The 12,152-nt window shown below is 35.1% G+C and overlaps 2 protein-coding genes across 8 annotated transcripts; one reads left to right on the top strand and one right to left on the bottom strand.

The window, feature by feature from the left end:
• The first annotated feature begins 1,713 nt into the window (after window positions 1-1,713).
• Window positions 1,714-2,049, top strand: LOC145822497 (uncharacterized). Its single transcript, XM_082919618.1, has one exon. The coding sequence runs from the start codon at window positions 1,714-1,716 to the stop codon at window positions 2,047-2,049; it is 336 nt and encodes a 111-aa protein (XP_082775744.1).
• Window positions 2,050-3,923: 1,874 nt separating this feature from the next.
• LOC145802439 (uncharacterized) lies at window positions 3,924-11,493 on the bottom strand. 7 transcript variants are annotated; one of them, XM_082895164.1, is made up of 12 exons: window positions 10,729-11,493; window positions 9,953-9,996; window positions 9,805-9,842; window positions 8,652-8,723; window positions 8,491-8,562; window positions 7,528-8,322; window positions 6,747-6,818; window positions 6,359-6,504; window positions 5,112-5,261; window positions 4,901-4,955; window positions 4,486-4,637; window positions 3,924-4,092 (listed from the first exon to the last, which is right to left on the bottom strand). In XM_082895164.1, exons 1-6 carry the CDS (start codon window positions 10,883-10,885, stop codon window positions 8,283-8,285), a joined length of 423 nt encoding a protein of 140 aa, XP_082751290.1. In that variant the 5' UTR covers window positions 10,886-11,493; the 3' UTR covers window positions 3,924-4,092; window positions 4,486-4,637; window positions 4,901-4,955; window positions 5,112-5,261; window positions 6,359-6,504; window positions 6,747-6,818; window positions 7,528-8,282. The 7 variants fall into 7 exon arrangements, with proteins under 7 accessions (XP_082751290.1, XP_082751300.1, XP_082751295.1 ...); XM_082895174.1 differs by lacking the exons at window positions 8,491-8,562; window positions 8,652-8,723; window positions 9,805-9,842; window positions 9,953-9,996; window positions 10,729-11,493 and adding an exon at window positions 5,916-5,954 and having other exon boundaries at window positions 5,091-5,261; window positions 6,359-6,659; window positions 7,528-8,271; XM_082895169.1 differs by lacking the exons at window positions 4,901-4,955; window positions 8,491-8,562; window positions 8,652-8,723; ... (1 more) ...; window positions 9,953-9,996; window positions 10,729-11,493 and adding an exon at window positions 5,916-5,954 and having other exon boundaries at window positions 5,091-5,261; window positions 6,359-6,659; window positions 7,528-8,271.
• Window positions 11,494-12,152: the final 659 nt, after the last annotated feature.

Consider the following 12,152-nt stretch of genomic DNA (forward strand, 5'->3'; position numbering starts at 1 on the left):
CATGGTGGCCAAGGGGTCACATGTCCCTCCTAGTTTTTTTTTTTTTTTTACACATGTATATAAGTAAAATTTTAAATAAAAACGATATTTAAAATAAAATGTCAAGGACATTTTTAACTTTATGAAAACAATAGTAATTGTTTTATTGAAAATGAAGTGACTATAACAAATTATATTTTTATGCACGAAAATTTTGTGAAAAAAATCTCAATATAAAAGTAATATTCATCATTATTGATATGCAAATATAATTAATCTCATTATATATATATATATATATATAAATTACTAGAGTGTTAGTTTTGTTTGAATGTGAAATTCATCCTTCATATGTTGCTTTACTATTGGTTGGTGATATCATATGTCAATAATAACATGATATCACTATTATATGAAATTTTTACTCAAATTTTGTAAAAATTTGATTTGTCTTACCACTATATAAATTATTTTAAGACTTAAATATATGACTTTTTTGTATTGTCCATAATATACTAGTTACACACAATACTTTCTTTTCAATTTTACTTAAAATTAATTGTAAAATTTTATGTGAAATACTTTTGTAATAATTTATTTAAGTTTTTGTACTTAATATTAATTCAAAAATTATTATTATCTTGTTATTGTTGGTTATGAAAAAAAAAATTAAAATTGTAAACAATAAGTATCCTTTCTAATTTAATTTCTTGGTTCCGCCACTGGTTCCAAGTGTTTACATAATCTCAAAAAATAAAGAAGGTATTGGAGAAATCATCAAACAATATTAATTGGAGAACAAACCCACGTTGTTTTGGACACATGATAATTTTTGTTAAAACTTTAATAACATACTTATTATTTATAGAATCAACATGCTTATTGCTACAAAATTACAAAATTAGAATGCATATTACAAAATTATAGATTAAACCAATACACATGATTTAACGATTTATGAATAATTGTGCCAATTTAGATACTACATACTGTGCAGATAAAATATGTTCTGTAAAATTATTTATAATATATATATATATAGAAAATAATGTTATAAATTTGTATTCATTTATTTCAAATCAAAAGAGCCTTTAGAAGTCTCTAACCCCAATCTTCAAGTAGGTTATTGATATGGCAATTTCTGCTAACCCTTCTGACTACCGAGCTACTCCTAACATTGCTAAATCTGTTGAGGAAGAGGATCATCTTATTCGAAGTACCAAGAAAATCAAGAGCTCTAACCCTACTGCATGCATCGAGGTTGAAAATGAGGTCGAAATGGCAACTGAAGCAAGGGGCGAAGAAAGTAACTCCCAAACTCCTGCCTTGCAAGAGAACATGCCAGCTAAATCCTTCAAGAAGGCTTTAACTACAGCACCAAATAGAGACTATACGTTTGATAGCAGAGTGGAGATACTCCCCTCTAATGAAGGAGATGAAGACCAAGAGGGAACAACTTCAATTGTTGTTTCTATCTTAGAGCACATGGGACTGCCTAAAGTGTCCCTCCTAAAGAAGCTGCTCCAAAAGATCAAGAAACCATGAGAGAATGCTCGAATCATTAAACTAATGGGGAAAAACATTGGCTATAAAATGCTCTGCAATAGAGTTAAAAACATCTGGGGACTCCAGGGTGAGTTCAATGCCATTGATTTGGGATGTAATTATTTTCTATTTAAATTCTCCCTACACGAGGATTATTCTAAGGTTTATACTGGGGGACCTTAGGTGATTATGGACCACTATCTCACTGTTCGAAGGTGGGAGCCCAATTTCAAGCCTTCGGAAGCCATTGAAATCACAATCACAATTTGGGTTCGGTTTTTAGAGCTTCCGATTGAGTATTATCAAGACAAGGTGTTGTTTGTAATAGCCAAAACCGTTGGTAAGCCTTTGAAGATAGACTGGACAACAGCCATGGCCACAAAAGGAAAGTTTGCCAGGATCTGTGTTGAGATAGATCTCACCAAGCCACTGAAACCCAAATTTGTTCTAGAAGATAAATGTTATAACATTGAATATGAATCACTTCATTCCTTTTGCTTTCTCTGTGGACGTATTGATCATTGAAGGGAAGTTTGTCGATTCAAAGTGCCCCATCCACAACCGGAGAGTGACAATCTAGCCGTTTTTGGTGAAAATACCAATCGCACACCCACTATAGTCCCTAACGGTGACCTGTAACATAGGGAAAATGCAGAGGAAGAGTTTGGGCCTTGGATGCTTGCAACAAAACAAGGGCCGATCCGGTACAGGAAACACCATGACCCAACTGGCTGAATTACAAAGTCTAACCAATTCAAATACCTTGTGGAAGACCATGTAGGCCACGGTGAACACTCAAGGGGGCGAAAAACCAATAGAGCAGGGACTGAGAAAGCCTAGAATACTCACTCTAAACAGATAGGCCCAAGTCAAACCTAGGATACCGAAGGTAAATGAAAGGCAGGTCAAATTCAAATTAAAGATCTTGAGCAAGGCAACCAAGTCAAGTCTCAATCAATGGTCTTTCCATCTGGTGCAAGTTCAGTAAAACCTGACAAGGAATCGTATGAAGAGATATCAGATATGGAGCAAGAAAAGGGAAATGGAAGCACTAAAGAAATACAACAGAAATATGCAGAGACTGACATAGATTCTGTCTTGGAAATCAACAAGCAACAAGAGGACTCTACCATGGTTGAGGCTAACCCATCACACACCCAAGCCAGCTTATCTAAAGTAAACACAGCTGAAGGAACCAACGACAAAGAGCACTTGAAGAAAGAGAGAGAACCAATAGACCCAAGAGGCTGGGAAAATGGAAAATGAGGGAATGCTGCTTCCAGAGGGCTAGAGATTAGATGTGGACCAACATCTAAGGCACAATAGTGCGGTGGGATTGCTACTAGAACCAGAGAAGCTATTCACCTACACTGCTGGAAAAATGATTTTTAGTGGCGTTTTTAAAACGCCGCTATATGTCTGAAAAACGCCGCTAATTCCTTCAGTGACGCTTACCACCAAACGCCGAGGACGCGGCCGTCGCTGTAAGTTTAAGACGCTTTAAAAACGTCGTAAAATTAGCATAGGCGGCGTTTTTATAAACGCCGCTAAATGTGACAGCCAACGGTAAAATGACGTCACACAGGCATTCAGCGACACTTCAAAAACGCCGTAATAGCTTTTTGTTATGTTCAAAAAATAACTACAATGGCGTTTTGTAAAACGCCGCAATAGTTTTTCTTTTCTTTTTTTTTCTTTTTTTTTTTTTTTTTTAACTACTACTTTTGTGAGATTACTGAATATGATCATTTGATTGATTCTCAATCATATCATGAAAAAGCTTCTACATTTCATAATGGTTACATGATCAACGAACTTCTGTTAATAACAAGAAGAGTAGTTACATGAAGTATGAAAACAAAGAGGGAAAAAACAAAAAACAAAAAACAAAAAAAAGGTAAATAACAGAAACAGAGAGAGAGAGAGAGAGTACAAAACTTTCAGATTTGATCAAACTATTCTAAAACCCTAATTTTTTGAGACTTGAAAAAACCATTTCCTTAATAAGGCGGGAAAGATTATGAGGCTGCAATTTTCTCAAACAGGCCCAACCTATTATCAGCAAGTCTAGACTTGTATGCAGATTTTTTGTATTCAAACCATGTAAACTCTTTGTACAAGCTGTCTTCTCCTTCCATGAGTGAAGGCAATGGGGCTATCTTTTCACTCAATGGTGGTCCTCCAAAATATATCATTGAAACCCTTGATTTCAAACTGTTCGCTATAACTCTATGCCTTACACTTTTAAACCTCCCATTGGTCATCACCTGCAAAACCGACCAGGCACATTTCAAAACCAAAAAAATTACCCACTAGCGCAATTCAGAAAATTAAACAAACAGCAAAAAGGTTTGAGTATAAAGAATGTGTAATTCATGAGGAGCAACATGAAAACCTCTAAAGCATAGTTTTCCAGTCAAACAATTCTCTAGCTCGAACCCCCAGATAGACTATTTTGCTGAGCTTATAATCGATTTACAAATATGTAATTTCAATCCAAGAAACCTCTATAAGACAGCGCCAAATTGGATCCAACTCTGCATAGTAAACTCCGAATACCTACAATCACTGTAAATCACAGGAAATCACAAATATCAGTTAAGCTCAACAACTACTATCAATAGTCAAACTTAAAATATCTCAATTTACAATTTATTCCAGAGTTTAATCCCTTTGCCACTTGGATAACTATGACTTTTCAACCAGCTAGACTCAAAGTAGGTATTTAAAAAAATAATAAGAAATAAGGCTTCCATCTTCTTTAATCACATTGTTTATGCATATTTTTAAATGCATTGTTTATTCATATAAGGTGAAAATAGGGACCTAGCAGTGAAGCAGATTGTATCAAACAAAACACATTCTCATACATTGTCTAAAGAATGTATTAATTTTCAACCTTTTGGGAAGGAGTGTAATGACTGAAAAGAAATAGACATCATATATGTGGAAGAAGTGTACCTGGTTACTTGAGCAAAGAACCAATCTTATTCATCTGAAGAAAAAATTGCAGAAAAAATTTTTAAAAAAAAATTTTAGGTGGAACAAATTTTAGGTGGGAAGGAGTGTGATGCTGGGAAATTGTAGGGCCAGCTCTGGACCTCAATATTCATCTGAAGAAAAAATTGCAGAAATTTCTTATTCACCTTAAAAAAAAACTCCCTATATTTATGTTATTTATATCAATAAAAATGCTGTAAGCACAGAAACTTTTCATAGAAAAGTGCATGAAATGTAGTGTTAGCAGCAATGCATTCATCTAGGTGGAACATGGCCCCATACAAGAGCGCAGTGCTACCACTTACACATTATTTTCATCCGGTACAGAATTAAGATAGATAAAAACCGGACCGAAAACCTTTTTTCCATATGTCACCAGGTTCAAATTTTACTATAAGATCTGGTCCGGCATAATGAGAAGTGACAAATATCTGATACACATGCAATTTTGATCAAGATTATGTATCAATTGGAGATAATCACCAAAAGCATTAATACAAATTAGTGAAATCAACATGGATCATGTAATTATTTGAAAGTAAAAATGGGTATGGGTTGTCACTTACAGCAAGGGTTGTTGGGTTGACATGGGAGGTTAGGTCTTGTTTGAAGGGTCCACCGGTTCGGAACTCATTGCTGGGTGTGATTTGCCAGAACCCCACAGGCGGGTCAAAGCATATCCACCCGTGAACCTGATTATCTTTGTCCTCAGTTGAGTATTGGTACTTGTCATCCACCTGCACATCAGGAATGAATCAACATCTAAAACAATAGATGTAGCATTGCAATTAATGTCACATGGAGACAGGATCCACTATGCTCATCTCCTAGTTCTCTATTCCAAACTTCATCTCTACCACATGATTAGAATCAATGAAATTAGGTTTGAAAAAAAATAGAAACAGAAGATCTCGTGTGAGTTAGAAGCACCACCATAATCATCATTCACAAATTGTAAAGAAATAGTCATTTTGTAAGAAGGGTAAAGGAGGAAGATCATTTCATTCCATTCTATTTCGTTCTAGTGAACTAAACACTACATTCCTAGTAAATGAAAAGATAAAACGATATATTTGGGAGAAGTAATGCTATGTTTGCTTTATTGGAATGAAAGTAGAATGTAACGGGATGTTCATTCCTTGGTCTCTTAATGGAATGACCTATCACTCATCCAAACGAACCAAACACTACCTGAGAATTTGTTATAGAAGAAATGGCATGGAATAGTGAGAAATAATTTAATATTACCATTTAGGACTACTATATTTACAACCTATATATGTTGCTTTCATGTGTTATTGTGGGTCCTATTATTTTTAAACATGATGAATTATATACGTATATATGATATTTCATGTGTTCTGTTTTAACCAAGGAAAAAAGCTAAGCACCTTGGGCTCATCTGGGGGATCATACTGCAGAATCCAGTCCTATTAGTAGAGAAGACAAAGAAAATGAATCAACATGAACTATTATAGATTCCATCTTGAAATGAAATAGTTCAGTCATAACAATTGGTACTTTTCCAGTGTTCCTTGTAGACAATTTTTGCAACCTTTTCATACATCTCATGGTAGTAAATTAGATGCTTGTAAACAGTTTTATACAGAGTTAACTGAAATAAATAGAAAAATAAAATTTCACAGCAATGCCAACTAACAGCAGACATCACCATGGCATGCTTGGCAGAATTAATTTCATTTATCATCTAAAGGTGCAAAAGTTTTTAACTGCTATAAATCCCTTCCTCATTTTTTTCTTTCTGTTTGGGGTTGAGGACTATCATTGCTGGCATACCATATTCAACACCAACAAGCAAAAGAAAGTAACATACCACTGCAGGAATATCAAGACCGCGAGCAGCAACATCAGTACATAATAAGATGCCCTTCTCTGCTTTGCAGAAGTCAAAAAAAGTGGATGTACGTCTCTGCTGCTTTTGCTTTTCCATGGATATCAAAGCAATCTACATGAATGTATCTGAGAAGTTCAGAGTGGAACTTGACTGAGTTACATGAAGAGAAGAAAACCATCACTTTCTTTGAGAGATTCCTCTTCAAGAAGGAATACAAAAGAATAAATCTCTTGGCACTTGGCACAACACAATAGCCTTGCTGCAGCCCTTCATTAGTGACCTATAATAGCAGACATCTTATCAGGTTCTAGAAGCGGGGACTGAAGAAAATCACAACACACTGAATAAATTCCAACGATTAATTTACCTTCTTCCGTCCATCATCCACATCAATATAGACAGGAGTTGTTTAAAACGATAACCGAGCAAGATCCTCAACCTGAAAATTTATAAATATTTCGGCTTAAGCTTCCGTAAACACAGAATTTATAATTTTGGTGTTGGAAACACTTGCAATGTTCAAGCAACAAAATTAGGAAAGTCTTATCAGAATTTTATTCACTGTGAGAGTTTCTATAAAGAAAAGAATTCAGAGATATTGATAAATAAAAAAAATATTGAGTTCAAAACAATGAATGTTTACAATCTAAATAAACAAAGGAAACAATAAAAGCATGTACAGAAATACATTCTTAGTCTAACAAATGTGTTACGTACAGGTTCTAACAAATGTGTTACGTACAGGTTCTAAACGTACTTTATTTTATCTCTTTTCATGCTGCAACTTATATTAGTATCTGTTACGTCCTACAAAACATTCTATTCAATTTATAGACTTCGCTCAGTATTAATTTATCTCTTTTCACCCTTAAGAGCCTGAGACTAGAACAACAATTATATCCTGTTTAAAATCTATTATATCTTCACTTCTCTCCAATTTTATACAGAACAAGGATCTAATATGAAATCTATATTGGTATCACAATCAATAGTGCATTGAGCCATTAAATATTCAAAGCAGAAGTACTGAATAATAAATGTTAAACAAATAAAGCTCCAAAAACAAACAATAAATAAATGAAGAAACTCATCTCAGTCATTGCACTAAGCACTGAAGAATATTTTTCTAACAAAGGAGATTTACAAACCTGCCCCACTGCTCCAAAATATGATTAAAAGATTGTTTTCTGGTGAGCGCCAATAGACACCATGCAAAGCTGCTGGAAAGAGGTCACAAGCACCCAAAGCATAAATAATGAGAGCATTCATTCCCAGCCACTAAAGCACCATTGTGGGCTTTTTAACCTGGTTGACATCAACCTGCATAAAAAATATATATCAAAATAAACCCACAGTAATTCTTTGTATATTTATTCATTTATCAAGAAAAGAAAGTCCAACTCTGCCATATGTTAATTCTAAAGCCCACCCTCAAACTTGCATCTGAGTGCTGAGTTCTAAGTTTGTTCCTATGAAACTAAGTTAATGGTATTCCAAGGGATAACCAATATGAGTTTGTCTTATGTTAATGTTATACCAGAATAGCTGTGGTAGTGTTGGATTGGAATCGCGGGGCACAAAAACTGAAGGATCATTTTGAAATTATGATGTTACTGGTTATTATCCGATAGTTCAGGATTTAACAGGTAAATAGAATGCGATTAACGCTCTGTTTGTTTTGTCAAAAAAGAAAAAAGGGATGACCAATATATAATTTACAAATATGTCCTCAATTGGAATGAGTGAGTTCATCTAATTGCATTATTAAAATTGTTTACTTGGTCAATCATAAAAAGAGATATCTATTACTGAGCCTTTCTTCTTCTTCTTTTCCTTGACAAGAAAGGTAGGAGCGGCGACCGGCAAGTGCCCAAATTTGGGGGTGACCACAGTAACCGCTACCTTAGAGTCGGCTCAACGATACAGGCAACTTAGCAGTCCACCTAAGGCCACCAAAAAATTTTCAATACATCAAAAATAGTGAAAATGATTCAATTTTAGGGCTTCGCATCATCTATCTATCCCCCTTTGACAGAAGGGGGATAGATGATTCGAAACCCGATTTGGGAAATTCATGAAAGATGTAGGAAGTTGGAGTGGCAGTTAGTTACAGGTAATTCATATTTGTTAACTGTCCAATTTCAGGTGGGATGGGTCCACTTAATACATTTTGAGCCAAATTCCTGCACCAGGAAATATGATCAGTAAATCAATCAAATAAAAGTAATTGAAAAAAACCCAAAAAAGAGTTTCTAAGAAAGTGATCACTTACAAGTTTTGCAGTTCCTTTAACATGAATAGTTCATTGGGAATTTCACCAGAAATGTCAAGAGCATATATCTTCCTGAGTCAGATGAAAATCAAAACATACTTTTTATACCATACTGTTAAGAAAGTATTGGCATGGAAAAATAAAATTAATGATTAAAAAGTATGCCTAGTTTAGTGTCTAGGAAGATGGAACACTTTGGTTCTGGTTTTAAAAAATAAAGAACAGTAACGAACGGTTTAGTTCACGATTTGACCCTCTCGGTTCTTATTCTGAACTGAACCGTTCAGTGTATATATTTAGTTTGAGAGTATATATATATATATATGAACCTTTTAGTTGGCTCATTAATTGTTTTGAGTGTATTTTGTGTTGAAAGTAGTGACTTTAAAAAATGTATTTTGCACTAAAATTGAGCTGCTAGAATTGATTAATTTTGAATTGTCCATAACTGGAGAATCAAACCAAACCAAACCAAATAAGTTTTCTCCTTTCGGTTCTATAGGTTCCAACAGATCAATTTGATTCCAAAATTTCTAAAATTGTTGAAATCAGTATTCGATTTTGATTCAGAATCAAATCGAACCAAATCGTGTACACCACCATGTATATAGGAAGTACAAAGAAAATGATGAGGGAGGAACTGACAATCTGGTGACATGGCAGGTAGTGCCAGCACAGTGGCAGGCAATTTGGGGATTGGTAGAATCAGGAGCCCAGGTTGCATTCTGGGTGCAGGGATCAACACCACTGAAATTCAACTTTGTTCCCAAATTCCAGTGACTAATTATCTTGTTCGGTGCTTCCACTGACCCAACAAACAAAACAAAAATACAAAAAAAAAACATTCAAAACAATTTACGATAGTCCACAATCATTGTGCAAAAAAACCATTCACACATAAATATGAATTTGACTTTTCTCATGTAATGAATGACTCATCATATGATAGACAAATGCAATTAACTGCCCTGGCACCATCTGGAAGGTGCTGGACATGTCTCTGTCATGGAAACCACTACATTATATCACAAATGATGATGTATAATATATTTGTGTCTCTGTTTTTCTTCTCTGAAAAAAGACAACAACAAACTTTTACAACACACACACTAAAAATAAAGGAAAAAGAAAAAGCCCGTGTGAGACAACAAACCTGCTTTTTGATCTTGGAGTTAGGCACTGAATCTCAACCTGCAGAAGAAAGATGATAAAGTTCTTGTATCAAATGAGGGGTTAAAACTAAGAGTTTTATTTGCTAAAACCAAATGAAATGTAGTGTTAGCAGCTGAAAGCATCTTTACCTGTGATTCTACATTGGCACATACAGCATAATACTTTCCCAAACCTGACATGAAAATGGAAAAAAGAGAAAAAAGAAAAGAAGAAATCAAATGATTTCATAAATTGTATATGGAATTGGCATGTAACCACCACAAAAGTAGATTAACAGCAAACACTCATTTTCTATAAACGTGGGCTGTCCTAGTTCAAGAACAAGAACAAAAAGTCAAGGTCCTCTTGATAGTAAGTTTACGGGTTTTGTCAGGATGACCAACAAAACTAATCCCTTCACTAAGAAAGCTAACAAATCAATCTCAATACACACTTATCAGCAGCCACAGAGTCAAGCAATTAATCTAAAATAGCTATCTACGAACATTTTACATCAAGTTAGGAAAACTACAAATATAAAAATAAAAAAGTTGTCCTTTCCCTTATCAAGTAAGAATGTCAATGCAGTATCAGTTTTCATAAGACATTGAAAGCAATGAATTCTTTGAGGTAGAAGGTTCAACTTACCAGTCAAGCCAAACATTGGACCTCATACTTTAAATCCTATTAACTATTAGGTACTTCAAATAAAGCTAGTAGGCATTAACTCACACAACTTTGAGGTAACATCGGCAAACTAAATTCTTAATTATGGATCTGTGCAGTAAATAGACTGCTTCCAGAAAATAACAGTAGCATGGAAAAGTTTTCTTTGTCCATGATGACCAAATGGGAAGAAAAACCAAAGTAAAATTCATTGAGCCAAACAATAAATAGCAGTATCAGCCACAATAACAGACATTACTTGGAGAAGAGATTGTTGATGGTGGAACAAATGGAGAAGGGGCAAATGGTGGAGATCCAGGGCAGGATTTCCCAGTAACTGGTCCACATAGATTTATGTTATTAGCAAAACTGCAGAAGGTACACAAAAAATTAGCATAGCATTTTACATCAATCATTCAAGGACACTACAGAACAACATTCTCTTTAACAAGAAACCTGATGGGAGTGAATAGTGAAAACGAGCCACTGTCTGGAATAGGTCCAGATAAGGATGATTATTCAATCAATACATAGAGATACATATATAAATTCATATATATACTTGTATAGAGAGATTTTTAGGAGAAAAAAATTTTCCAAAAAAAAGTACAGATAATGTGTACGTAGAGAATAAGATTGTGCGAGAGAAACAGAGATCCAGAGAGATTGAGAGATCGAGAGAGAGGGAGACACAGACAGAGATCGAGAGAGAGAAGAATCGACGAAACTGAGATTAGATTGAAATCAAAATCGAAATCGAAATGGAAATCGTGCATATGGTTAGTAGACGATGCAGATGCAGATGCAGATGGTGATGGCGGTGGCGGTGGAGCTTTGAAATCAAAATCGTTCTGAGATTGGATCGACCGAATGATGAATCACCGAGCTGAAGAAGGTTGAATCAAGTTGAAGGAACTGAAGGGTTTAGAGAGAGAGAGAGACATACAGAGAGCGAGTGAGAGACTTGAGGGATCGGTTTCTCTGAGGCTCTAGGGTTTCTCAGATTCAAATAAGTCGCGAGAGATTTGAGTGTTTGAAGAGAGAGAGACACACTGAAACACATTTGAAGGCGCTTTTCAAACGACTTCATTACCTAAACGGTACCGTTTTAATCAAAAATAAAATGTGACGTTTATAAAACGTCGTTAAATATTAAAAATAGTGGCGTTTAAAAAAACGCCGTTAAATAAACGCCGTTAAATCATATATTTCCTGTAGTGCTAGTTGCTTTCGTCTGGTGGATATAACAAGTACGCCTGAAAATAGAACCAAGTTGGGGGGACAACCTGTCTCGCCCATCCCACTCGATCCAACTAGCCTCCCTCAGATCAATGGAGGACGACCATCGGAGGATCCGTAGAATAGTTACGAAGTTTGCAAACAGAGACCCCCCAACATTTCCTTTTATGGATTTGCTACGATTATTGTTTTGGAATTGTCACGGAGCCGACAATAATACCTTCAAGTGCAATTTGGTGGAAATCATTAAGGCTCTCAAACTTGAGATTCTACTCCTAATGGAAACTAAAATAGCATTTAGCAAGATGAACAATTTCTTCAACAGACTTGGCTTCACTGCCTCGACTATTGTTGATCCAGGAGGAATAGTGGGAGGCATATGGATAACATGGAATACAAATCATGTGAGCGTGAGAGCTTCTAATGTTAGCTCACAAGCCATCC

The sequence above is a fragment of the Camellia sinensis genome, chromosome 1 (genome assembly GCF_055761805.1).
Source record: "Camellia sinensis isolate YWXY chromosome 1, ASM5576180v1, whole genome shotgun sequence".
Lineage (NCBI taxonomy): Eukaryota > Viridiplantae > Streptophyta > Magnoliopsida > Ericales > Theaceae > Camellia > Camellia sinensis.

What these genes read in the sequence shown, in the direction of transcription:
- LOC145822497 (XM_082919618.1), top strand. Translation starts at nt 1,714, where the DNA reads ATGGACCACTATCTCACTGTTCGAAGGTGGGAGCCCAATTTCAAGCCT.
- LOC145802439 (XM_082895161.1), bottom strand. Translation starts at nt 6,475, where the DNA reads ATGGAAAAGCAAAAGCAGCAGAGACGTACATCCACTTTTTTTGACTTC. An exon ending in GTCTTGATATTCCTGCAGTG is followed by an intron (nt 5,955 to 6,358) that starts GTATGTTACTTT and finishes CTCTACTAATAG; the next exon opens with GACTGGATTCTGCAGTATGA. An exon ending in ATCCCCCAGATGAGCCCAAG is followed by an intron (nt 5,262 to 5,915) that starts GTGCTTAGCTTT and finishes CCTGATGTGCAG; the next exon opens with GTGGATGACAAGTACCAATA.